Below are 25,557 nucleotides of genomic sequence, written 5' to 3'. Positions count from 1 at the left end.
AAAAAAAAAAGAATTATGCTAGACTATATTGCTGAAGAACCTAAACCCAGCTCAGAAATCTCAGATACACTGGCATGTGCAAGTGTTACCGGAAAAGTTTTCCAATAAAATGCACAAAACATGACAAGCAATTTTAAATTCTACCACAATTTTTGTAAATCCTCGTGCAAAAAAAATCTTACACAAATATTCCAGGGTTTTAATTATGTATTTATAGCAGCAGCATCTCCCACCCAGGTTTGAGGAAGAAGGGCCCACACACAGCCGGGAGTTTACAGAGGCACTGAGCGTTCTCCTAAACGCAAATCAGCCATCTGGACTGGCTCGGGACAGGCCTTCTGGAACCCAGGCTGCAGCCAGCACAGCGGCGAGGTACAGTGCACACCACAGCTGCAAGTCAGAACTAGGGCCCAGCTGATAAACACCAGCCAAATTTACGAAGCTCAGAGGCTGCTAGAATAGTCAAATTTGACTTAATTCCAAAACATTTGTGAACCTTCTGTTCACCTGGCCTCATAAAACATTTTAAAGAAGAGATTTTCAAGATCCTCTGGTAACTTGCCATCATATCAAGTAGAAATATCTGAAAATAAAATTCACAAGATGGGAATGCTCATATGCCCACACAATTGTTTAGACAGGAAAGGGATCTAGAGGACGATAATAATTGGAAAATTAATTAAGTAACAGCTAACAGTTACAGTGCACCAGACACTCAACATTGTGCTTTTCATATAATAACTTATTTAATCTTCACAGCAGCAAAAATCTTAAGTTCTATTCACTCTTTTATCTTTCAAAAAAAAATTCAACGGGCCCCCGGCTGACACAGTCAATTAAGTGTCTGACTCTTGATTTCAGTCCAGATTATGATCTCAGAGTCATGAGATCAAACCCCAAGTCGGGCTCCACACCCGGCAAGAAGTCTGCTTGACATTCTTTCCCTCTCCATCTGCCCTTCCCCTTGCTTGTGCTCTCAAAATAAATACACAAATCTTAAAAAAAAAAAAAATTCAAAGGATAAGACTTTTAAAATGCAAAAGTAGGAGATAAGGTATGGGTATGTAATGACACTATGATACTAATATGGCATTAATTATACTTACCATATGTAGGAGAGTTCTGGAATGGAAAGCTTTGATTTGGTGAAGAAGTTCTTGGCCACAGAACCTGCCAAAAGAGCCACTGTTTAAATAAATCATTAATTACTTATCTAGAGAAGCTTTTAAAATTTATATGTAAATGAGTTGTCATTTTTTTCATTCAGAATCCCTACCATATAACAATAAATGTAATATTTATTCATCAAAGCAACTATAAATCATATGGCTAAAAACAACATGTGAACAGCTTTTATTTTTTTTAACTTTATTTTATTTTTTCAGTGTTATGAACAGCTTTTAAAAGAATATATAAACTACAATCGGGCAAAAAAAACAATATCATAATACTTATTATACATATAAATTCCTTCTCGATTTTTCCAAAGATCTGCAAAAGTTTATTCAAAATTCAGAAGACAAATTTTAAAATTATTAAAGTAAAAATCTGTCAAGCACTTTTAATGAAAGGGTGAGAAAGTAATATACGATCATGGCAGAAAACAGAGCAAAAAGAAAATTGACACCATTCATCTTATCACACAAGACAAAACAGACATCATGGTAAAGAGTCAGGTGAAATATAAGATCTCTTGGTGGCTCTTTGAGAAATTTATCCAGGAACCACTTGCTACTTTCTTTATCCATCACAATTTTACCAGTATCAACTGAAATCAGGTAATCATTCCACTTTACATATTATATAACTCCAAGTCCCAACTGCACTTAAAATGTTAGACCAATCCTTAATGAGATTGAAATTTTTATGGTTTCAGCTCTAAGACCAATTTCAAAATTCAAAGGCCTCAATTCTAACATGAAGAACAGTCATATAAAGCCTCAAGCTCTAAACTGATTAAGTCGAAAGTCTTTCCCTGGAAATCACAAGTCTTCTAGCTGGACTTAAAACAAGGTATTATAATGCACCCTAAAGCAGAACTATTTTCCTTTGCTAGATTATGAAGAATCAAAGGGAAAGTGCCCTATTAACCAATGAGCTTTCTCAGAAAAGCATCCTGAGAAATAATGCTGTCACAGGACTACCGGCCATCAGTGCAGCCCCCTCGTCAAACATTTATCAGAAATGTCTTAAGAGCCTATTTATCAGCTATTTTATAAAGACATTCACCCCTTAACTCATTCTTCTTTTTCCCCTTGATATCCTTTCTTCAAATCACACTAGGCCTAAACCCAAGCCACAGACCCAGCCTGGCCTTCAGACAGTAAAGAGGGACTGTTCTGCCATGGTGTCCCAAAGAGATTAGGTAGGGCCCATCCAGAAGCCAACAGCTAACAAGTTCAATTGTGCCCTGGCTGTCACCTGCCAGAGAAGGAAGCTGATGAAAAAGGCCAAGTGCTCCCTCCTCTGGTGCTGACAGCTGTTGAATCAACGAGCTGGAATCCTCCCCCCAGCCCTAATCCCAGTCAACCTAGAAACCCCAAGCCAGCCTCCTTTCCTTGTTCTCTCCAGCCATTTTCAGACCTGCTGGGAAGCTTTATATGGGGCAAAAGAAGGAGAGATAAGGCTTTAAAAAGTTGTCAGCAATCAAACATCAAAATGTAGATTCAGACTTTTTATTACAAGGAGTGTCTTAGCCCAGTAAAAAACAGCTATACATAGCATTGATAAATCAGTGATAAATGTTAACCTAATGAATAGATAAAAATCTTAAAAATAAAGACCAATAACACTATACAAAAACAGGTAGAGCTATGACAGTTCACAGAAATAGATTCAACCACACACACACACACACACCCATTTTTTTAAGTAATCTATCCCCAACATTAGGCTCGAACTCACGACCCCAAGATCAAGAGTCACATGCTGTTATCACCTAAGCCAGCCAGATGCCCAACTGACTCTTAATCATATTGGAAAAAAAAAAAAAACACCTCAACCTTCTTCATAAAAGATCCATAAAATAGAACCATGCAAAGACATGATTTCTTGCCTATCAAGTGGGAGAAAAATACAAAAGTCAGTGAATACATAGTGACAGTAAGACTGTGGGAAAATGGGCATCTTCTATAATGCTGCTGAAATGACAGGCCGGTACAAACCCCACAGAAGGAGTATCTTGTAGTGTTTAGCAAAATCATATTATCCAAAGATACACTGACAAAAATATGAAAAGACAGGTAGAGGGCTATTCACAACAAAAATATGCCTAAGAGCAAAAGACTAAAAAGAATCCCAAAAGCAGATTAGCTAAATAAATGCATGTCACACAATCTAGCAGTACACAACCATAAAAGCGAATGGGAAACATCTCTCCATGCAATATGGAGTAATCACCAGGACATAATGTTAATCGGAACAAGCAAGTGGAGAGAAGTGGAAATAGTATGCTACCATTTATCTCATGGAAGATGGGAGATAAGAATATACACACACACATAAACATATTCACACACAGAAAAATTTGCTTTTACTTTAAAAAAGAGATAAACCATAAAAAGGGGGGCAGGGAAGAAAAGGGTAGATGGGAGAGAAATAGAAATAGAAGCTAGACTTTGTAAATTGTTTAGTAAATTGTTTTACAGACTCAAATTCAGAATTGTGAAAATATTTTATATATGTATAAAACTAAATTTCAAAAACCACAATCCCTAAAAATTGAAATCAAAACAATTAGCGCTGACAAGAACAAAGCTGGAGAACTCCCACTTCCTAACTTCAAAACCTACTACATTACCCAAGACGGTGTGGTATTGGCATTAGACTAGACAGTGAAAATCAGTGGGAAAAAATTAACATCCAGAAATAAGCCCTAACATTCATAGTAAACTGAATTTTGACAGGGATGCTAAAACAATTAAATCACAGAATCTTTTTTTTTTCCCCCCCAAAAAAAAATGGTGCTGGGACAACTGGAGATCTACATGTGAAAGAAGCGATTTGAACACCTACCTGATACCATACACAAAAATTAACTCAAAATGAATAAAAGACCCAAATATAAGAGATAAAACTGTAATATATATACCTTCTTAGAGGAAAATAAAGACATAAATTTTCATGACCTTGGATTAGGCAATGATCTGTTATTATGGCACCAAAAGCACAGTCAACAACAAAAAAACATAATCTACACACCATCAAAACTAAAAACTTACGTGCTCCAAAAGATACTATTAGGAAAATTGAAAAAAACAAGCCACCAATTGAGACAAAATATTTACAAATTCAATATGTGCTAAGAACATGTATCTAGAATGCAGGTATATGTCATTTTATTATGCTTCACCTTACTGCACTTGGCACATATTGCATTTTTTTTTTAACAAATTGAAGGTCTGTGGCATCCTTGTGTTGAGCAAGTCTATTGGTACCATTTTTCTGAAAGCATTTGCTCACTTCATGGCTCTGTAACACATTTTGGTCATTCCTGCAATATTTCAAACTTTTTCATTATTATTATATTTATTACAGTGATCTATGATCAGGGATTACAACTCACTGAAAGCTCACATGATGGTTAGCATATTTTAGCAATAAATTATTTTTTAACTAAAATATATACAGTGCTGGGGCGCCTGGGTGGCTCAGTGGGTTAAAGTCCCTGCCTTCAACTCAGGTCATGATCCCGGGGTCCTGGGATCAAGCCCCGCATTGGGCCTTCTGCTCAGCAGGGAGCCCGCTTCCCCCTCTCTCTCTGCCTGCCTCTCTGCCTGCTTGTGATCTCTGTCTGTCGAATAGGTAAATAGATAAATCTTAAAAAAAACCACACACACACACACACACACACACACACATATATGCACACACAGTGGTTTTTTTACATATAATACAATTGCACACTTAACAGATTACAACATAGTGTAAATATAATTTTTATATGCACTGGGAAATCAAAATATTTGACATTCTTTATTGCAATATCTACTTTATTGCTGTCATCTGGAACCAAATCTTCAATCTCCCCAAGTTATGTCTGTACATAAGGAACTCTTACATTCAGTATTTATTTAAAATGGCAAAGGATTTGAATAGACATTTCTCCAAAGAAGATATACAATAAGAACATGAAAGGATGTTCAATTTCATTTTTCATCTGGGAAAAGCTAATCATAACCCCAAATGATACTACTTCACACTCACTAGTGAGGTAGGAGGGAAGGGAGACTCAGAAGACAAATTGACCAAAGTAAAGCCATTCAGGTTTGAGACTGACCCTTAACCTAAAAGTGAGCAGGTAGCAGACAGAGTCCCAAGAGCCAACCATGGAAGACCACAAGACCCCACTCCCTCCAGCAGTAAAAGCCACAAAGGTCCGACATTCTTAAAATTGCTTTCTGTAGGTAATTTCACAACCCTAAGACAAGGGAGAAACTACGCACCCAATGTAAAGGATAAACCCAAAGTTAAGGAGTAAAGCCCCTTCCTATATAGTTAGCTAATTTTTAAAACTTAGAAAACTCTTTCTTAGAGGCAAAGGACGGTCCTCTTCCTCACCTGGGAGAAGAGACCACTATTTTATCTGTGAAGTAGTTCCCTTCTCACTTCCAAACTCAATAAATTTTTGTTTCTTTTTCTGAACAGCTTGCTCTTGAATTCTTTCTCACACAAAGCCAAGAACGCTCATGGCGAGGGGACTGAGGCCCTCCCTCTTGGGGCCTCAGTCCATCTGGCATCACTAGGATGGCTATAAGCAAAAGACAGTAGGAGCCAGTGAGGATATGCAGTAACCGGAACCTTCATATGCTGCTGGTGGCAATGTTAAACAATACCGCCGCCATGCAAAACAGTCAGATCCTCAAATGACTGAACACAGAGTTACCATGTGACCCAGCAATTCCCCTCCTAGGTATACATTTAAGAGAAATTAAAACATACGTCCATACAAAAATGTGCATGCGTATGTTCAGAGCAGCATTATTCTTTTTTTAAAGATTTTTTATTTATTTGAGAGAGAGTGAGAGAGAGGATGAGTGGGGCCAGGAATAGAGGGAGAACCAGACGCCCCGCTGAGCAGGAAGCCCATGTGGGGCTCAATCCCAGGACCTGGGATCATGACCTGAGCCAAAGGCAGCCACTGTGACTGAGCCACCCAGGCACCCCCAAGCAGCATTATTCCTAATAGCCAAAAAGGAGAAACAACACAAATCAAGTGCCATCAACTGATGAATAAATAAAACGTAGTATATATCTATACAACGGAAATTATTCAGCCATAAAAAAGCAATCCAGCTCTAGTACATAGTACAACCTGGATAAAATAAACCTTAAAAATATTATGCTAAGTCAAAGAAGTCAGACACAAAAAAAAGACCACACATTATATTATTTCATTTATAGGAAAAGCCTAAAATAGGCAAATCTTTAGAGAGAAAAAGTAGTTTAGTCATTATGTAGTGCTGGGAGGTGGGGCGAGCAGGAATGGGGAATAATTGCTAATAAGTAGGTGGTTTGTTGCAGGGTAATGAAAGTGTTCTAAATTCAGATTGTGAATACATTCTGTAAATACACAAAAACCAATGAACTGTACACTTTACAGGGGTGAATTTTATGGTATGTTAATATCTCAGAAAAGATTTTGTTTTTAAAAGAGACATCACCTAATTGCAATAGATGAACTCCTCTTGACCTTCAACAAACTGAACTGTTTTCAAAAGGCATTTGTGAGACAATCAGGGAAATCTGAACAAAGACTTGATGATATTAAAGAAATGTGTTTCGTATTTTTTTTCACCTGTGCCAGTGAATTGCGGTTATGTTTTTAAAAGAAGTCTTTCTTATCATTTGAGATATGAACTGAAATATTTTCAAATGAAATGATCTGATAACTGCTTCAAAATCATCTGGTCTGAGAGAGGATACAGGCTGAACAAAATCACTGTGCTGTGTAGTAGGTACACAGGGGTTTCTTATACTAGTCACTCTAGTTATATCACATTTGAAATTCTGCAAAATAAGGAAGTTAAAATAAAAACACTCCTAACAGCTACCCATTTGTATTTGTTTAATTATACACATACATTATGAAGAAACTCACTTTAAGGGGCACCTGGGTGGCTCAGTGGGTTAAGCCTCTACCTTCGACTCAGGTCATAATCCCAGGATCCTGGGATTGAGCCCCATGTGGAGAACCATGTCTCCCTCTCCCTCTCTACCCCCGCCCGGCTCGTGCTCTTTCTCTCTCTCTCTCTCTCTCTCTCTCAAATAAATAAATAAAATCTTTTAAAAAAATTTAAAAGTCACTTAAGCAGTGGGTAAGGTTAGTAAATGGCCAATCTGAGTTTCTGCTTATTTTAAGTCCTGTTGTCAACATTGAATTTGTTGTATCTACGATACTTGCCTTTCAATAAAACTACTACCACCAATCAGAAAAATGATGTCTGAATTTATACGATTATATTTCAATTATATATCTTATTTCTCAAGAGAAAATTAGTCCATATTTAATATGTCAGGTTACAATTATTGAGGAAATAGCGTTATTCTTCAAAATTGAAGTACAAAAAGAAAGTTTTATGAATTTTTCTTCCAGACTCTGCTGTTTCACTGTTTAGTCTTCAGCCCAGGAAAATGTAGGCATACAGGAATTAAATCAGTTTGTCTCAGTTTGAATTTTGCATGAGAACTCAACAGGAATACGTATTTAGAAGACAACCCAGAAGAACAGACATGTGGACATAAAACTGCTGGTCTATTTTCCTCCCATATTTTAATTTCTCTCAGAAAATCCAGAGCAGAAGGACTTGAGCCAAAGAAAACGAGCACGAATTTGGACTTCTAATGCATACATAACATTAAGAGACTTGTGACACGAAATCTTTAGAAGGCTACACTACATCTTCGCTCGAATATGAATAAGCAATTAAAGAGGTCATCCTGGTGCCACAGTCTACCATCTCAAGAACTGCTCTGCTAATAAGGCACAGGTCTAGACCAGGCTCCCCCAAATTCCCACTTAAACCTTTGAAACTGAAACATTATCCTCCAAATGTCATTGCCAAGTATTTTTCTGCATGGTTTACAGTTGATAAGAAATTCAGTCGTAGAGGGAAAACAAATCAAAATCACAGAAGGATGTCACATTCATTTTGTGTGAACTGTTTCTCAAGATGTGTACTGCTACCAGTGTAACAGTACTGGGACCCACGTCTTCACCCATCAGCTTAGTTACCTGAAATGAAGGAACTCGGGTCAGGCTGAAGGGATCGGAACTGATTGATGTAGTACTCGCGCTGTTCTTCTGTTATCCTCCAGGGTTCCTCCGGGTAATTGCTGCTGTTATCATGTGGTTCTCTCTCCACGGAAAAGGACTTACAAAATAAATAAGCAAATGCTCAGAGGTAAAAATAGAAAACATCAGCAAAAGCCATCATGCGTTATACTTATTTTTTTTCCTCAAGAGAATACATTTAAACACCTTGTAACTAGGACGTAACTAGAACATAAACTTCTGCAGGGCAGACATCATGCGTCGTAAATTTTTGGATACCTCAAAGTTGTTAACAACACTGAGCATGAAATACTGAACACTTGGTGAGTGAAGAAAGTTCTTCCAATGTGCTGAAGAAAGAGTAAAAAGGATGATCGTTCTTTTTAAACATTTTTATTTATTTATTTATTTATTTATTTAGAGAAAGAGCGAGTACAGGGTGGGGAGTGATGGAGGTAGAGGGAGCAAGAGAATCTTAAGCAGGCTCCACACCCAGCATGGAGCCAGAGTCGGGGCTCACTCTCACAACCCTGAGATCAGGACCTGAGTGAAATCAAGAGCCAGACGCTCAACTGACTGAACTACCCAGGGGCCCCAAAAGGATGATCATTCTTATCCTTAAATACGGACTACATTTTTATCCTTTCAGGTCAGCTGAGTAGGCAGCAAAATAATCTAGCTTTCTTTTAAACCCTTTTTTTTATATCTACAAAAGCTATAACCATGTCATCTTTTTTCTGAGGCATTTCCATTGTATAATTCTGGGAATCAAAAGTTCTGATTCCAATTCCACCTCCCCACGTCCTACTCGAGTGGTAAGTCAGGATCCCAGAACCTGTCGTTCTGCATTTGTGAACTGTGGGTAACACTTGGTAATAGAACTGGGTCTGGAGAACAACTGCTCGTGGGATCAAAGCAAACAGGGCAACAAAACACGGGGTGCATCAGACATGCCACTAGGGGGCATGCACGGCAAATGTGAGGATTTAAGGATAAGGAGAACCAGAAACGAACTTCAGGAGAAAAGACTGTACTAGGCCATGCTTAAAGAAGCAAAACTGGTGATTCTGGAAGGCGGAGCCTAGGTCTTTGTTCCATTCCTCCCATCCACCCCAAGGCTAAGGTGAACACAAGGAGTGTGACCCTTTAGGACAAAAGGAGACTAGAAAAGAAATGTAGAGATACTACTGCTAAATAACCCATCAAGTTGCCTGCTTCTGCACACACTATCAAGAAATTAATCATTAGGAGGGCATTCTACTCGCTATCCCTAGAAATGACAGCGGACAGTCTCCGCACCCTTCCTCCCACCCCCACACACCCCGTTCCAGCAAGTAATTCTCAGGAACACCCAGCTCTCTCCTCTGTGACTTTCAGAGATGAAATAAGACTATAAAATGTTGAGCTGTGATATAACTTTGAGGTGTCATCTTTAAAGTTTTCATACCAGATGAGTTTCCACTAAATGTATATCAGACATTTTTAAATGCCCCAGAAGCCACTAATCATTAGTTATTATCTTAAATTCATAGAATGCTTTCAAATTTACAAAGCACTACACATACCTATCTCACCTGAGCATCTCAAAACCTTTGAAAGGTAGACATAGCAGGTATTATTATCCTGTTCTCAGATGAAGAAATGAAGGCCCATACAACTTAAGAGATGAGTCCATATCCTTCATTATTTGCAATCAGCATTACTGCATTATTGCAGTCAGCAAGTAATTACCCCTCTGTTTTATCTGTTGTTCAAAAAAGTCAGCCTACTCTTTAGAAGGCCTTTTTTAATTTGAGTTGCATCAGGGATATTGAGAACATAATGCTAAGTGAAATAAGTCCAACATAGAAAGACAAATACTGGGGTGCCTGGGTGGCTCAGTGGGTTGGAGCCTCTGCCTTCGGCTCAGGTCATGATCCTGGGGTCCTGAGATCGAGCCCCGCATCAGGCTCTCTGCTCAGCAGGGAGCCTGCTTCCTCCCCTCTCTCTGCCTGCCTCTGTCAAATAAATAAATAAAATCTTTAAAAAAAAAAGAAAGAAAGAAAGACAAATACTGTATGATATCATTTATATGTGGAACCAAGAAAAAAATAAAACTCCTAGATACAGAGAACAGATTGGTGGCTGTCAGGCATGGGGCGGGGGGAAATTGGGTAAAAGTGGTCAAAAGGTACAAATTTTTGGTTATAAGTAGGTCCTAGAGATGTAATGCAAAGCATGGTGACTATAGTTAATGATACTGTACTTTATGTTTTTAAAGTTGCTAAGAGAGTAAACCTTGTAAGTTGTCATCACAAGAAAAAAATCTGTAACTATGTATGATGATGGATGTTAACTAGTGTAGTAATCATTTTGCATTATATACATATATCAAATAATTACACTGCACACCTAAAACTAATACAACGATATATACCATTTTATCTCAATTTTTTTAAAGATTTTATCCATTCATTTGTCAGAGAGAGTGAGCACAGGCAGAGTGGCAGGCAGAGGCAAAGGGAGAAGCATGCTCCCTGCTGAGCAAGGAGCCCGATATGGAACATGATCCTAGGATGCTGGGATCATGACCTGAGCTGAAGGCAGCCGCTTAACCAACTGAGCCACCCAGGCATCCCCATTTTATCTCAATTTTTAAAAATAAATTAATTTTTAGAAATTGAGTTGCCCAAGTTGTTTTCAGAAACTGCTATGATTCTGATAATAAACAATATCAATAAAGCAAGAAAGGTCACAATTCAGTCTAAGCACCCAATGGACCACACAACTTTCTGAAACACTCCCACCAAATCCCAGAGCCAAATTCAAATGTTCCACACTAGCACTTTTTGACCGAGGCCAGATGTCTGACCAGGTTGCAGGGGCAAAACCAAGGGTAGAGGGAATCAGTACACAATGGATTGGGTTCCTGGCCAAATTATAATGTGTAGGACTTCCAGGAACACTGTCCTTCTGGTTGGCACTGAAGGAAACAGCTGGAGTAAATGTATCTAAAAAGCTGGGTATGGGCTGGACACAAGAATGGATGTTTACAACTGAACAATCAAGCAGATGGTTCACAAACCCAGCAGGACACTGGTGAAAAGCCCTGTCCCACCGCCACCCTGCAAATGAAGGCATGAAAATCTCTGTGCTGGGTGTTGGCTGCTACATTCCTGGGTCTGATCCAGAAGCTACCGCTCCCCTAGAATACACTACTTGCCGCCTGGAATCGGAGCTGCCATATCTGGCTGCTGTTGTTACGACAGCCCATGTCTGTTCTTTCTCCAATCCCATGACCACCTGCTCATTCTATTTCCTCTCCCACATTATCTCACTGACAACGTGCATCAGTGGCCTCTTGGCAGGTCTCAAGGCTATTCTGACAACAGAGCTTAAAAGCCTACAGAGATGACCTGTCACCTAATAGAAAACATCCACCTCCCCCATGTGGCCTTTAGGGAACTTACAATCCAACCTCCCCCCCTGCTCACTTTTAGCAGGCTGATCACCCATTGCTGGCTCTCCATGGGTCAGATCTCTGTCTTCTTCCCAGACCATCCCTCCTCTGATCCCAGCCTGCTCAAATCCTATTACTTGAGTCCCACTGCCCCATAGGGCTCTCCAGTGTACCTGCCAGGACCACAGCCACCGGAGAAGGCAATTGCCATCCCCTCTGATACAAAGGTGATACAAAAAGCTCTGATACAAAGGTGGGCTTGGTAGCCACATGTGCACCACAAGACCCACCTCACACCTGGTCTCACCCAGTTGAGTCCAAGTAAAGAAGAGAGGGCACACAGTTTCTGGCCTCTGGGACCCTCTTGCAGAGAAAACTCTACCCTAGCAAGAAAAACTTCAGCCAGATGCTCATTACTGGGGCTGTGGGTAAGAAACATGAAGATCAAAAGCACAGAAAACAGACCCTGAACAGATGCAATGAGGCCACGACACAGAGTGAGGGCTCAGTGGGGCTTGAAGCCATGAAGAACCAGAGCCAGCCAGAGCAGAACCTGTGAGGCAGAGAAATACTAAAAAGAATAGGGGGCGAGGATGGCCGTTGGCAGCCAGCAGACAACCAGAGAGAGAAGCAAACCCAAGGCAACTAGGGCAAGCACGAATAACTAAGAACTCCCACTCCTCAGGGCCAATGGGCCACTCCTTGTCTCTCATTTCTTGGATTCCCAAGAGAACTCCAACCCCACCTCCTTTACAAGAAGACTTAAGCTGGCAAGGAGAGTTCCTGCTCCCTAAAACCAACAAGGCCTTGCAACAAAGAGGGAGAAGGCATAAGAATATTGTATAACCTGTACATAACATAGCATGGCCCTTTTATGGGCTTGCTCTAAATGTGTTAACCTACCCTCATTCTCCTTCCCAGAACTTGCTTCTCAAGTAATTAGGCATCTTAAAAAATATGAATTCTTATGATTAGTATCACACATACTTGAACATTTCAAGTGCTCTTGAAATACCATCATTCAGGTTTCAACCTGAGGGACCAGAACCATATCATGTATCCCTTTACTCTGCATATAATCCCTAGCAGGCACATCACAGATTCTAAAAAGTAGTGTGAGATCCATTTATTGGTAGGCTCTAGTAAGTTCAGATGTTTGCCTTATATTAAAAGAGGTGCAGAGGGCGCCAGGGTGGCTGAGTGGGTTGGACCTCTGCCTTCGGCTCAGGTCATGATCTCGGGGTCCTGGGATCGAGTCCCACATCGGGCTCTCTGTGCACTGGGGGGGCCTGCTTCCCTCTCTCTCTCTGCCTGACTCTGCCTACTTGTGATCTCTGTCTGTCGAATAAAGAAAAATCTTTTAAAAACATAAATAAAAAAATAAAAGAGGTGCAGAAACACTACTCCATATTGTGCTAAATGAAAGTAAACCTGTGAGTCCATTTCACATAAAGTTTCAGATCTATCAAAAGAAATCCATGTCTATCTTCCTATAGTTCATCCATGGTCTCTGATCTCTGTGGGGATTTTCTCACTCAATACTCATTAAGTGAGTATTTCAGTGTCAGGTGAGGGCATACAGAAGGAGTAGGTCATATTCCACACATTCTTAGGCTGAAATAGTCTAAAAGAAAGCTCATCACAAGAAGCAAAATGATTTGAACTTTGCTGCATGAACAGTGACCCACTCATTCATTCATTCATTCAACAGACACTTACTGAACACCAAGAATATCCCAGGCACCAGTGACTCAGCTATACTGATGGGTAAACTGATTCTTTTTCCCAGGAAAACTAGGGTCTCATGAGAGAGAAAGACAAATGGGCAATCCCAAAATAATGAAGCAAGTGCTACAACAAGACAGGCTACTCTAGAGTTTTGCTACTCCAAGTATAGTCCCCAGACTACCCAAATCAGCATCTCCTGGAGACTCGCTAGAAACACGGAACGTCAGGCTCCACCCTACATCTGGGGAATCAAAGTCTGGAAGTGGGACCCAGGAATCTGTGGTTTAACAAGTTCTCTAGATTACCTGAAGCACACCCAAGTTTGAGAAGCAATGCCACAAAACACGTAGAGCAACACCAACAAAAGGAACAGAATTTATAACCACACCCCAAAATGACAGAAAATGGTCATCTTCTGAAAGACTACATGTAGACAGAATAGGCTGCTAGTACGACGTGGATGTTAGCGGAGCTGCCAGAAGATAGTCCAGACAGCAAGCAGGGCCCAGATCATGAAGGCCCAGGTGGACCAGGTTAAGAGATACAGACTGTATCTAGAAGACAGTAGGGAGCCACAGGTAAGTATTAAACAGAACAGTGAAATTCTCAGCTGTCAGTTACAGAAAGATCACTTCAGTGACGAGAATGGATGAGGAAAGACTAAAGGTAGGAGGACAAGTTAAGACCACATGAGCAACCCTGGCCAGAGGTCAAGATGGCCCAAAGTTAGGGAGGGATGAGAGGTGACAGAAAGAAAAAAGCCATATGGTCAGGACCAGAGGAAGGCCCATTCCAGCAGTGGGATGGCAGCTAAGGACCTCTCTGTCAGCAGCTAGAGGGCCTTCTTGCTGCAGGACCCAGATGCATGGAACACCTTCTCCAAATGAACCCCAAAGTCAACTGAAACAACTGGCTCCACTTTACAGACAAAGATGTGAAAATTCAGCCACCGGAGAGAGACTAAGAAATATGGGGAGATGAACTATGGGGCCCCGGGCTTCCAACGAGATGCCAGAGCCTGGAAAAGCCCCACATGTGCCAGCACCCTAAGAGGATTCGTCCCCTTCAACTCTAGCTCCAGTGGTTTTGCCGGCTGGGTAGAGCTATTTGCTAGCTGCTGCCAATTTTAAGTTCTGCCAGTGTTTTTAAGAAAAAATAAAATGAGAGAGAAACCTTCCACATCTGTCTGCTTAAGCCACATACATATGGTTCATTATGCAGTTTCTCTAGACACAGGAGAATTCGATTTGCTTATATTTCAAACATTCAAACCCTTAGTTTCAAGTGAAATGCAAATATTTGGCACTACAAGTTATTATCTCAAGGGAAAACTGGCTGTTTGTAATAAAAGCGACTTCAAAAGACTCATTAAAAAGTAATATTATTAATAAAATCCCAAAAGGTGACATTTACCCCTGAAATATCTTAAAAATCAAGCACAGATGAATAATATGAATTGCAAGGAGGCATCGTCAGGGAGACTTTACAAAGGGTGTGTCTATTGTTTCAACCATAGAGCGTGTCTGTTGAGAATCCAATCCCACCCTGGAGGCAGCCGTTTCACCTGCGGATGCAGTGATCTTACACCGGTGTCCTTCCGGTGCCTTAGTAAACAAACCATCTGGAGTAGCAAAAGCTGACGGAAAGCCCACAGAGAGTATGTGAGAACGTATCACCTGCCAACAATATTTTGGAAGAAATAAGACGGCCTCAGTGCAACCACTGATCACAACATGATTTCATGAGCAAAGGTGTGAGAAGACTCAATCTCCCCTACTGAGAAAGAAGGACTAACAGGCTGGTTAGACCAGACTAGAGCCCAAGGGAATATGAATCTGCCTCAGGAAAGATCATGCTCACTCATCAGCCATGGGGCTGAGAAGAAAGAAGAGTCATAGGAGCAAATGACAGCCGTGCTGCTATGTGGGATTACGGCAGCTGTGCTCTGGTCATGTACAGCACACGAGGCCTAGTACAGAAGCACCACTGTGGGGCTGTGGCTGCCCACCCAGCAATGACATGTTCCCTGCAACTGGCTGCAGCCATGTGACCGAGCTCTGGCCAATGCCATGTGAGCACAAGTGACCGGCACTACTTCCACGTAGTAGAGCTAGCACCCTGCAGTCCCCTATGCTCGTCCCCGAGGGCCACAGGACAGAAGGACCACTGGTCCCTGAATCACCATATGGAGGACGGCTGCCTACCAACCTGTTAGATGAGTGAAACATATACCAATGCGATGAAGTCATTAAAACGTGGGGCATGGCACCTGGGGGGCTCAGTCGGTTAAGTGGCTGCCTTCGGTTCAGGTCATGATTGCAGGGTCCTTGGATCAAGTCCCACACTGGGCTCCCTGCTCAGTGGGGAGCCTGCTTCTCGCTCTCCCTCTGTCTGCCGCTCCAACCTTGCTTATGCTTGTTCTCTAATAAACAAATGAAATCATTAAAAGAAAAAAAAAAAAAACATGGGGCATATCTGTCACAGCAACTATCAGTCTAACTATCCTTTAGGCCAGGCCCAAAGGAAAAGCAGGCCTGCCCAGGACAGCATAGCCATTCCTGCACTCAACACAGAAGTACGCGGCTTCGTTTTGTAATTTTACCACCTAATAACATGAGACAACTCTGAGTCTAGTCCATTTTATAATTTGTCCGCACAGGCCATCTATAGGGACAGCAGGTATGTGGACACATCTTTACAGCCACCTTTCTATGTCTGGTTAATAGGAGCTTATCTTTCATGGGTTTGAAGGAGACTTGAAGAGAAGATGTACCAAATAAAAAGAAGAGAGGGCCAGGGTAAAACTGGGAAAACGATTAAATGAGGAATGAAGAAAACAAGATGGAGCTCAACAATTTAGTCTTGACCTTCCAACTGGTTACTCGGTGTAGTGTTTTATAATCTTGTGTATTTATCCTCTGTCTCACACCCCATTCTCACTATAATAAAAGGTCCATGAGGGCAGCAAAACTGGTCCAGTCTGATCATTGCTGTAGCCCCAGCATCCAGACAAGTGCCTATGCTCAATACATGTTTTTTTTTCAGTGACTGAACGAATAACTGGACAAATAGACAATTCCAATCCAGAGACAGAAAGGTTAACCTAAGCTCTCATATGATGACTAGAGCTGAACTTTATATACATTTATCAAACAACGTCACCTAACTGTAGAGGCTGGGTGCCTTCCTTTACCAATGAAATTAAAAGAAAAAATTCTTTTTTTCTTTTTATTTTGAAATAATTATAGATTCACAGGAAGTTGCAATAAATGACTTCTGGCTTTGCCTGTAGAGAAGTTAGTTAAAATTAAATCCTAACAGAGCAATTTAACCTTATCAGTTTCTTCATGGAAATGCATCCATAAAGATGCCAAACTTGCTCAGGGATCTAATTTCAACTGCTTAGGAGGTTGATTGCAAAGTGTAGGAATCTGAATCTAATGAGTAACATGGAGCTGCTGCTTGTCAAGACAAACTAAATTTTCAAAGCAATCACCACAGACATAGGAGAATGTGCAGGAACACATATTCATTACTTTGCTCAGTGCCAGGCACCGCAAGCACCCAATACACATGACCTATTTTCACCTTCACAAGAACCCTGAGAAGTACTTGGTCCCATTATTTCCAGTTTGCAGAACAAGAAACTGAGCGTTAAGGAAGGGATGTGACTTACCAAGATCACACGCCTACTAAAATGGTAGAGCCAGAACAGGAGCAGAGTCCAGAGTATACATCCTTTTTTAATCGGCAAGCCCGAGGCCTCTCCCTCCCTTTCTGATCCAACCATCCTGTAATAATACACCATTCCCTTTTAAGAAACACCCTCACTACTCTGAAAACTATAAAACACTGATGAAACAAATTCAAGATGACACAAAGAAATGGAAAAACATTCCATGCTCATGGACTGGAAGAACAAATACTGTTAAAATGTCTATACTACCCAAAGCAATCTACATATTTAACGCAATCCCTCTCAAAAAACCAACAGCATTTTCCACAGAGCTAGAACACACGATCCTAAAATTTGTATGGAACCACAAAAGCAACCCTGAAAAAGAAAAACAAAAAGCAAAACTGCAAGCATCACAATTCCAGACTTCAAATTATGTTATAAAGTAGCAGTAATTAAAACAGTATGGTACTAGCATTAAAACAGATTCATAGAACGGAAGACAATAGAAAATCCAGAAATAAACCCACAATTAGATGGTCAATTAATCTTTGACAAAGGAGGAATGAATATGGAATGGGAAAAAGTCTCTTCAAAAATGGTGCCAGGGGGGCGCCTGGGTGGCTCAGTGGGTTAAAGCCTCTGCCTTCGGCTCAGGTCATGATCTCAGGGTCCTGGGATCAAGCCCCACATTGGGCTCTCTGCTCAGTGGGAAGCCTGCTTCCTCCTCTCTCTCTCTCTGCCTGCCTCTCTGCCTACTTGTGATCTCTATCAAATAAATAAATAAAAATCTTTTTTTTAATTAATTTTTTATTTTTTATAAACATATATTTTTATCCCCAGGGGTACAGGTCTGTGAATCACCAGGTTTACACACTTCACAGCACTCACCAAAGCACATACCCTCCCCAATGTCCATAATCCCACCCCCTTCTCCCAAACCCCCTCCCCCCAGCAACCCTCAGTTTGTTTTGTGAGATTAAGAGTCACTTATGGTTTGTCTCCCTCCCAATCCCATGAAATAAAAATCTTTTTTTAAAAAATGGTGCTGGGGGGGCGCCTGAGTGGCTCAGTGGGTTAAAAGCCTCTGCCTTCGGCTCAGGTCATGGTCCCAGGGTCCTGGGATCGAGCCTCACATCTGGCTCTCTGCTCCTCGGAAAGCCTGCTTTCTCCTCTCTCTCTCTGCCTGCTTGTGATCTCTGTCTGTCAAATAAGTAAATAAAATCTTTTTAAAAAATGGTGCTAGGAAAACTGGACAGCTACATGCAAAAGAATGAAACTGACCATTTTCTTTCACCATACACAAAAATGGACTCAGAATGTATTAAAGACCTAAATGAGACCTAAAATCACAAAAATCCTAAAAGATAACACAGGCAGTAATTTCTCTGACAGCGGCCCTACCAACATTTTTCTAGGTATGTCTCCTGAGGCAAGGGGAAACAAAAGCAAAAATAAACTATAGGGATGATCCAAAAAAAAAAAAAAAAAAACACTTCTGCACAGCAAAGCAAACAATCAACAAAACTAAAAGGCAACCTATGGAATGAGAGAAGATATCTGCAAATGATATATCCAAGAAAGAGTTAGTATCCAAAACATATTTAAAAAAAAAAAAAACTTCTACAACTCAACACCCCAAAAATACATAACTCAATTAAAAAATGGGCAGAAGACATGAACAGACATTTCTCCAAAGAAGACATCCAGATGGCCAACAGACACATGAAAAGATGCTCAACATCACTCACTAGCAGGGAAATGCAAATCAAAACCACAATGAGATACCAACTCACACCTCTCTGAATGGCTAAAATCAAGACAAGATACAACAAGTGTTGGTGAGGATGAGGAGAAAAAGAAACCCTCTTACACTGTTGGTGGAATGCAAACTGGTGGAGTCACTGTGGAAAACAGCATGGAGGTTCCTCAAAAAATTAAAAATAGAACTACCCTAGGATCCAGTAATCACACCACTGAGTATTTACCCAAAATACCATAAGATACATACATCCCTATGTTTATTGCACCATTATTTACAATAGCCATTATGGAAGCAGCCCAAGTGTCCATGAAAAAAATGAATGGGTAGCGATGTGGGGTGCAAGCAAGTATGTGTGTACACACATACACACACCACAGAATTATTACTCAGCCACAAAAAGGAATGAAATCTTGCCTTGTATAACAACATGGATAGAGCCAGAGAGTATAATGCTAAGGGAAATAAGTCAGTCCGAGAAAGACAAATACCATATGATTTCACTCATACATGGAATTTGAGAAACAAAACAAACGAGAAAAGGAAAACAAAAAGAGAGACAAACCAAGAAACAGACTCTTAACTATAAAGAACAAACTGATGGCTCCCGGGGTGGGGGTGGGTGAAATAGGTGATGGGGATTAAAGAGTGAGCTCACCATGAAGAAAAGAAAAGAAAATAGGAATACCGTCACTCCAATGCCAAAATCAATGCAGCAATTTTGCAGACTGCAGATATTCATACAGGATATGAATAACCTATACTTATACATCTCTCCCATTATCTAGTTTAGTTGTAGACTTTGGCCAGTAAACTACTAAATCATACAGACAGAGCACCATCTGATTTCTCACACACCTATAAACATCTGGCATGCTCTCACATCAGAAAGAATCCCGTAGACAGCCATAAAATACAGGTATTCAATCATTTCACTGCTATTTTAGTATGTGGCACTAACACTATTTTGATTAACCTAAGAAATGCCTATGAAAAATCACTATCTCCAGCTCTTCCATCGGGACCCAAGATCTGCTACTCCACAGGGCACTTTCCCTTGGGATTCTGCTATCTGCTTGGAGGAGTCCAGGAGAAAGTGAGAAGTCAGCAGTAGGAGAGATTTTGATGAGGCTGTGGACTGCCAGTACCACTGCACTAATATGCCCACCCCAATCCTTGCCAGTTAGGTAAAGGTACCCTTAACCTCCTTCACTGTGCCCTCCCCTTAACACTCAAGATCTGGGGCTGAATTCGAGGAATGCTTTGGACAATGAGGCTACAGACTGGAGGTGCAAAAAGAGTGCAGATTCTGGGGGCGCCTGGGTGGCTCAGTGGGTTAAGGCTGCCTTCGGCTCAGGTCATGATCTCAGGGTCCTGGGAACGAGCCCCGCATCGGGCTCTCTGCTCAGCAGGGAGCCTGCTTCCCCCTCTCTCTGCCTGCCTCTCTGTCTACTTGTGATCTCTCTCTCTCTCTCTCTCTGTCAAATAAATTAACAAATAAAATCTTTAAAAAAAAAAAAAAAAGAGTGCAGATTCTGGAGGCGGAGAGATCTGGGCTCGGATCTGGGATGGCTGCCTGGGCCACCTAACTTCTGAGCCATCAGTTTCCCACCTAAAGGCAGTGCCATGGCCCACAGGGCTCTGTCTACCTCTCCAGCTTCGTCTCCCGCCCACTCTGGGCTCTGGCCACACTGGCCTTCTTCCAGGTCTTGGATTGTGTCTCCTCTGTGTGCTCTACACATGGTATACTGGCCCACCCAGTACCCACGCCAGTGCCTCCTAGCATCACTCTGCACTGCAGATGCTGGCTAAGTAAAAGCACCTTATCCAAATACCTCTGCTGCTAGAATTCCACATGGAACTTAGGCTCCCCTAAACACGCCCACGAAAGGCTGGTTCAAAACAAGTCACGTGGTAAAAGAGGCAGGGAACAAAACATTCACTTGGCAGGCCTGGATCATACAGAGTGTGGAGCTGCCACTGAAAGCGATGGCAACAGCTGCCCAGCTCTGTAGCTACCTGACTGTGGCAAAGGCAAAGCTCCCTCAGCCCTCCAGCCATCCAGCCCTGCCGTGTGGTCTGGGGAACTGTTCCTGCAAGCCCAGAACACAGTCATAATCTTCAGCCCTTCCAAAGACCTGGTAGACCTGCCACCCTCTTATCAGAAATCCCTATTTGGGCAGCTAGCCAGAGTAGATTCTGCCGTCCACAGTGAAACCCTGGCCAATGCACACCCTTAGCCTAGACTCTTCCCACTCAGCCAGACACCCCTCTCCTCACCTCCCAGCACCTTCCTCACTTTGCCTGGTTACCTTCTACTCATCCTGCGCAGCTCAGCTCAAGCGGCACTTCTTCAGGGAAGCCTTCCCTCACTTTCTAGCCCTAGGTGGGATTTCTCTGTCACTTGCCATGGAAATCTTCTCTTGTCATTAGGGCAACTGTCAGTTTTCCATTATACATGCAGAGGTGGGACCTTCTGATCACATTCATCTGCCCACTTGACAGCAAGTTCCCTGAGAGCAGGGACCATGTCTGTAGTCCTCAGGGTACTCCTGGCATGGTACCAGACCCCAAGAAGCCCCTTAGAACTCCAGAGTGAACAAGTACGGGACATAATCTTCTAAGAAGTCGACCTTCCAAGACTGTCAGGAGAACTGAAAGGATGTCTACAAGTTAAGGGACGAGCACAGCACCAGGATCAAATAAGCACTCACTTGGTAGAGACTCTCACTGGGACAGGCAACTAAGGGCATGACACCTGTTCACCTGAGACCAGGGGGCAGACCACCAATGGGCCCAGGAGTTGAAATGGTGCTGCTGTAAAGGAACCTTCCATATTTACACCCAAATATATATACCAACGAACTGAGACCAAGGGGTCCTGGAGAATATGCCAGAAACAAACACACACTCTCTTTTTCCAGCTTTAAATAGTACTATTTGGGACCAGGAGTTCAACTGGGTACTTACATTTGAGAGACTAAATCAGAGGGGTTCCTATCTACCATATCAATGTGGGCCCTAGCTACTATTAAGAAAAGCTCTGGACACCATAATGCCCATAACGGTGGGGAAAAACAGAGCTGACCCCACAAATAAAATGAGCTCATTTGCCTTCATCAGCAGTCTAATGACCTACGAAGAACTACAGGGAAGCTAGGCTTCTCATGTGCACCGGAGCCACCGTTTTTACCCTCCCTCCACCCTACTGTCTCCGAGCGCAGATCTGGTAAGGCCTTAAGGCAGCGCCCCAATGAATCCTAAGATTACTGAATTTTCCTTTTCCCATAAAAATCCTTCGTTTCAACGCCAGGCGCCCTGTTCTTATACCCTGGAATCACATCTCTCAACGATCCAGTATCTCTTCACAATTCTTATCCTGTAACACGAAACATTTTTCATGTAGAAATGTCTCCCAACAAAGAAACCAAGCAACTACCACCACGTTAATTGTTAAGAAGCAGAAGTACATGGTAAGCACCTGAAGAAGATAAGAGACCGATCTTTAAAAAATTAGGCTACAAAAAAGTAAATTTCAGTATCAATTGAAATAAAATGTTTCAAAAATAAGGGGAAGAGAAGTAGGTGAAGGAAGTAAGTAGGAAAGAGGCTTAATGTGATGAAAAACAGGACATCTGTTGTGGTAATAGTGACTAATTGGGTATCTGTGAGTCCTAGGTAGTAGACTCAGTGAAGTAGAACCTATCAGCCCTTTTTACTCCTTAAGGAGATGGCAAAACTCCAGCTAAGGTTTGAAATCAAATGCGGAGTTAATCTGGTAAAACAAGATGTCAAGAACAAGGCATATGCATTCCTATAAAATTGATCAAACCAGCTCTTCCTGGTACACACACACACACACACTCCTTCCCATCCTCTTCCTCCTCCTCCTCCTCCTCCTCCTCCCCTCACCCCTTCTATTTCAGTCAGAGGAAGGGAATTCAGCAATGCCAAGGGGTCAACACACACACTATGTGTTAACATTCACTATCCCTAACAACAGAAGATTTTCCTAGCCCTAATCTCTACCCATAAACTAAGTAATTCAACTTTCTGCCCTAAAAGTACAAATAAGAATTTCCTGTCGCCAGAGGGCCTAGGGCGCTCCAGAACCAAGAGAGGCGGGGGTCCCTAACGTCCTACAAGGGCCCTGGGTGCTCAGGACCTCCTCTCAAGCACACAAGGAACAATTTTCCATACACAGCCTCTCACTCCTCCAAGGAAAAAGAGACACCAGCTTCTGGCTTCACACTGGCAGGAATGACAAACCAGTTAAAAAAAAAAAAACAAACCACTAATAACTCTTAAAAGGGGCATAGGCTATACTCCACTTCACTGATAAAGAGAAATGTTGGGGCACCTGGGTGGCTCAGTCCATTGGGCTCAGGACATGATCCCAGAGTCCTGGGACTAAGCCCCAAGTCAGGCTCCCTGCTCAGCGGGGAGCCTGCTTCTTCCTCTCCCTCTGCCCCTGCTCTGTCTCTCTCAAAGAAATAAATAAAATCTTCAAAAAACTTAAAAATTAAAACTAAAGAGAAATGTTAGTAAAACTACACTTAGATAGGGGCACCTGGATGGCTCAGTTGGTTAAATGTCTGCCTTCAGCTCAGGTGCTGATCCCTGGGTTCTGGGGTGGAGCCCCACACCGGGCTCCTTGCTCAGCGGGGAGCCTGCTTCTCCTCCCTCTGCCCGCCACTCTCCCTCTCCCTGCTTGTTCGTTCTCTCTCTCTCTCTCTGTCAAATAAATAAATAAATAATCTTTTTTTTAAAAAGCTACACTGAGATACCATTTTTCACCCATCAGATTGGCAAAGATGTGCAAGTTTTTTAGCACATTGTGTTAGCACCGGTATGGAAAAATAAACACTTTCACACATCGTTGGTGAATGTGTGAATTGGTACAGTCTCCAATTTGAAAATCTCTATCAAAAATAAAAATGTGTAGGGGCGCCTGGGTGCCTCAGTCGGTTAAGTGTCTGCCTTCAGCTGACATCATGATCCCAGGGAACTGGGGTCAAGCCCACATAAGGCTCCCTTCTCAGCAGGGAGCCTGCTTCTCCCTCTCCTCCCTGCTCATGCTCTCTCGCGGGATCTCTGTCTCTCTCAAATAAGTAAATAAAATCTTTAAAAAATAAAATAAAACAAAAATGTATAGACATTTCAGCCAATTATTCCATTTCTAAGAACTGGTGCATGCACATGCTCTGTGTGTGTGTGTGTGTGTACACACACACACACACATACATATATATATAATATATATATGCAAGCAATGCTCTGATTGCAAGTTTCCAGATGCTGATCAGAAGGAGCTGATCCATAAATGATTTATGGAAGATGCACACAACAAAATGCCATGCATTTGAAAAAAGCCGAAGGATGAGGACTGCTATAGAATGCTGTTAAAGTTTACTGCTACCTAAAATATGCAAGTGCGTAACAGATGTACATAGTATGCTACCATATGTATAAAAATGTGGAACTATATGTTTTGCACCTATTATATATAATTACATATAAGAATACCTATATTCACTTGGATATGCATAAAATGGTCCTAGAATGATACAAAAGAAATGTGTCATATTAGCTGTCTCTAGGATGCGGAACTGGATAGCCAGTGGTGGGGACAGGAGGGACACTTTTCATTCTGCACTCTTTTGTATATTTTTAATTTCTGACATATTTTTTAAATTTTTAATTACTCTCAAGAAAAGAATACTTCAAAGTTCACAACCCATGATCCAAAAGAAAAAAACCCAAAAATGAAAAAACAGCAGTGTGGCATTTACTGTATAATCTGCAACAAGCCAGCAGTACCTCAGCGCACTCTCACCGCGACCAAGGAGAGAGGGTGAGCATGGATTAGGTGGCTGCAGAGCCGCAGCCCCTCAGGAGAACATCCCCGCAGGTTTCTTCAGCGGCTCATTAGCCCACTAGTTTGACTGCAAGATGTGGAGTAAAAAAAAGGGGGTGGGGCCAGAACTGAATGTGGAGTGACCTCATGCTGAGGTACGCCCAGGGTCACTTCGCAGAGGGCAAGGTCACAGCTCTCAGATAAGGAGAGAGCAGGAAAGATACCAAAATAATCAAGGAAAAAAATGCCTGAGGCTCCACTCAAAAACCAAAACAACGACAAAAACTGCTCCCACCCAGGCCAGATGACCATGCAAGAGACCCCCTTGGGCCCGACCTGCGAACAGGGCATTCCTCGGGGCTGAGGACCAGGTAGGAGAAGCAGAGTGGCTTAGATAGTACCGAGTAGGCCCCACTTGGTGACCTGCTTCTTTCTTCTGCACACTGAGAGCACCGACTTGCTCACAACTCCCCTCTAAGCACCTCATTCAATCCCACCCCATTCTTCCAGCCACAGCCTCTACTCTCTGCTGCCCTTAGCCCACAACATGATGGTCCTACCCATTCCTAAGATACCTTTCACACCATAAAAAGTCCTCCCAATGCAGCGACAGCCTCCCTAGTTCTTCCTGTTCTCATCAAAACGCCTACAATGAACAACTTACTCACAGCTGACTATCCATTCCCTTCTGACTTAGGCCAACAGCACTCTGACAGAACCTTGGGGGTATTTGTCTTTTACCAACCTTTACACACTTCTTTCCTATTTAGAAAGCTCCAAAGGGAGGCAAGGAGCACAGAGAACCTGCTTCTGACCATGAGTA

The 25,557-nt window shown here is 41.9% G+C and overlaps 1 protein-coding gene across 4 annotated transcripts in view; it reads right to left on the bottom strand.

Moving 5' to 3' along the window:
- Window positions 1–25,557, bottom strand: part of REPS2 (RALBP1 associated Eps domain containing 2) — a 238,353-nt gene that overhangs the window by 123,434 nt on the left and 89,362 nt on the right. For all 4 annotated transcript variants that reach the window (XM_032329532.1, XM_032329534.1, XM_032329531.1 and 1 more), the window contains exons 6-7: window positions 8,234–8,372; window positions 1,107–1,170 (exon numbers count right to left, since the gene is read on the bottom strand). In XM_032329532.1, the coding sequence (XP_032185423.1) occupies window positions 1,107–1,170; window positions 8,234–8,372 (203 nt within the window). The remainder of the gene's footprint in view (window positions 1–1,106; window positions 1,171–8,233; window positions 8,373–25,557) is intronic.

This window comes from Mustela erminea, chromosome X (genome assembly GCF_009829155.1).
Source record: "Mustela erminea isolate mMusErm1 chromosome X, mMusErm1.Pri, whole genome shotgun sequence".
Classification (NCBI taxonomy): Eukaryota; Metazoa; Chordata; class Mammalia; order Carnivora; family Mustelidae; genus Mustela; species Mustela erminea.
The sequence above is the reverse complement of the archived record's forward strand: the minus strand, read 5'-3'. Positions and strand labels throughout refer to the sequence as shown.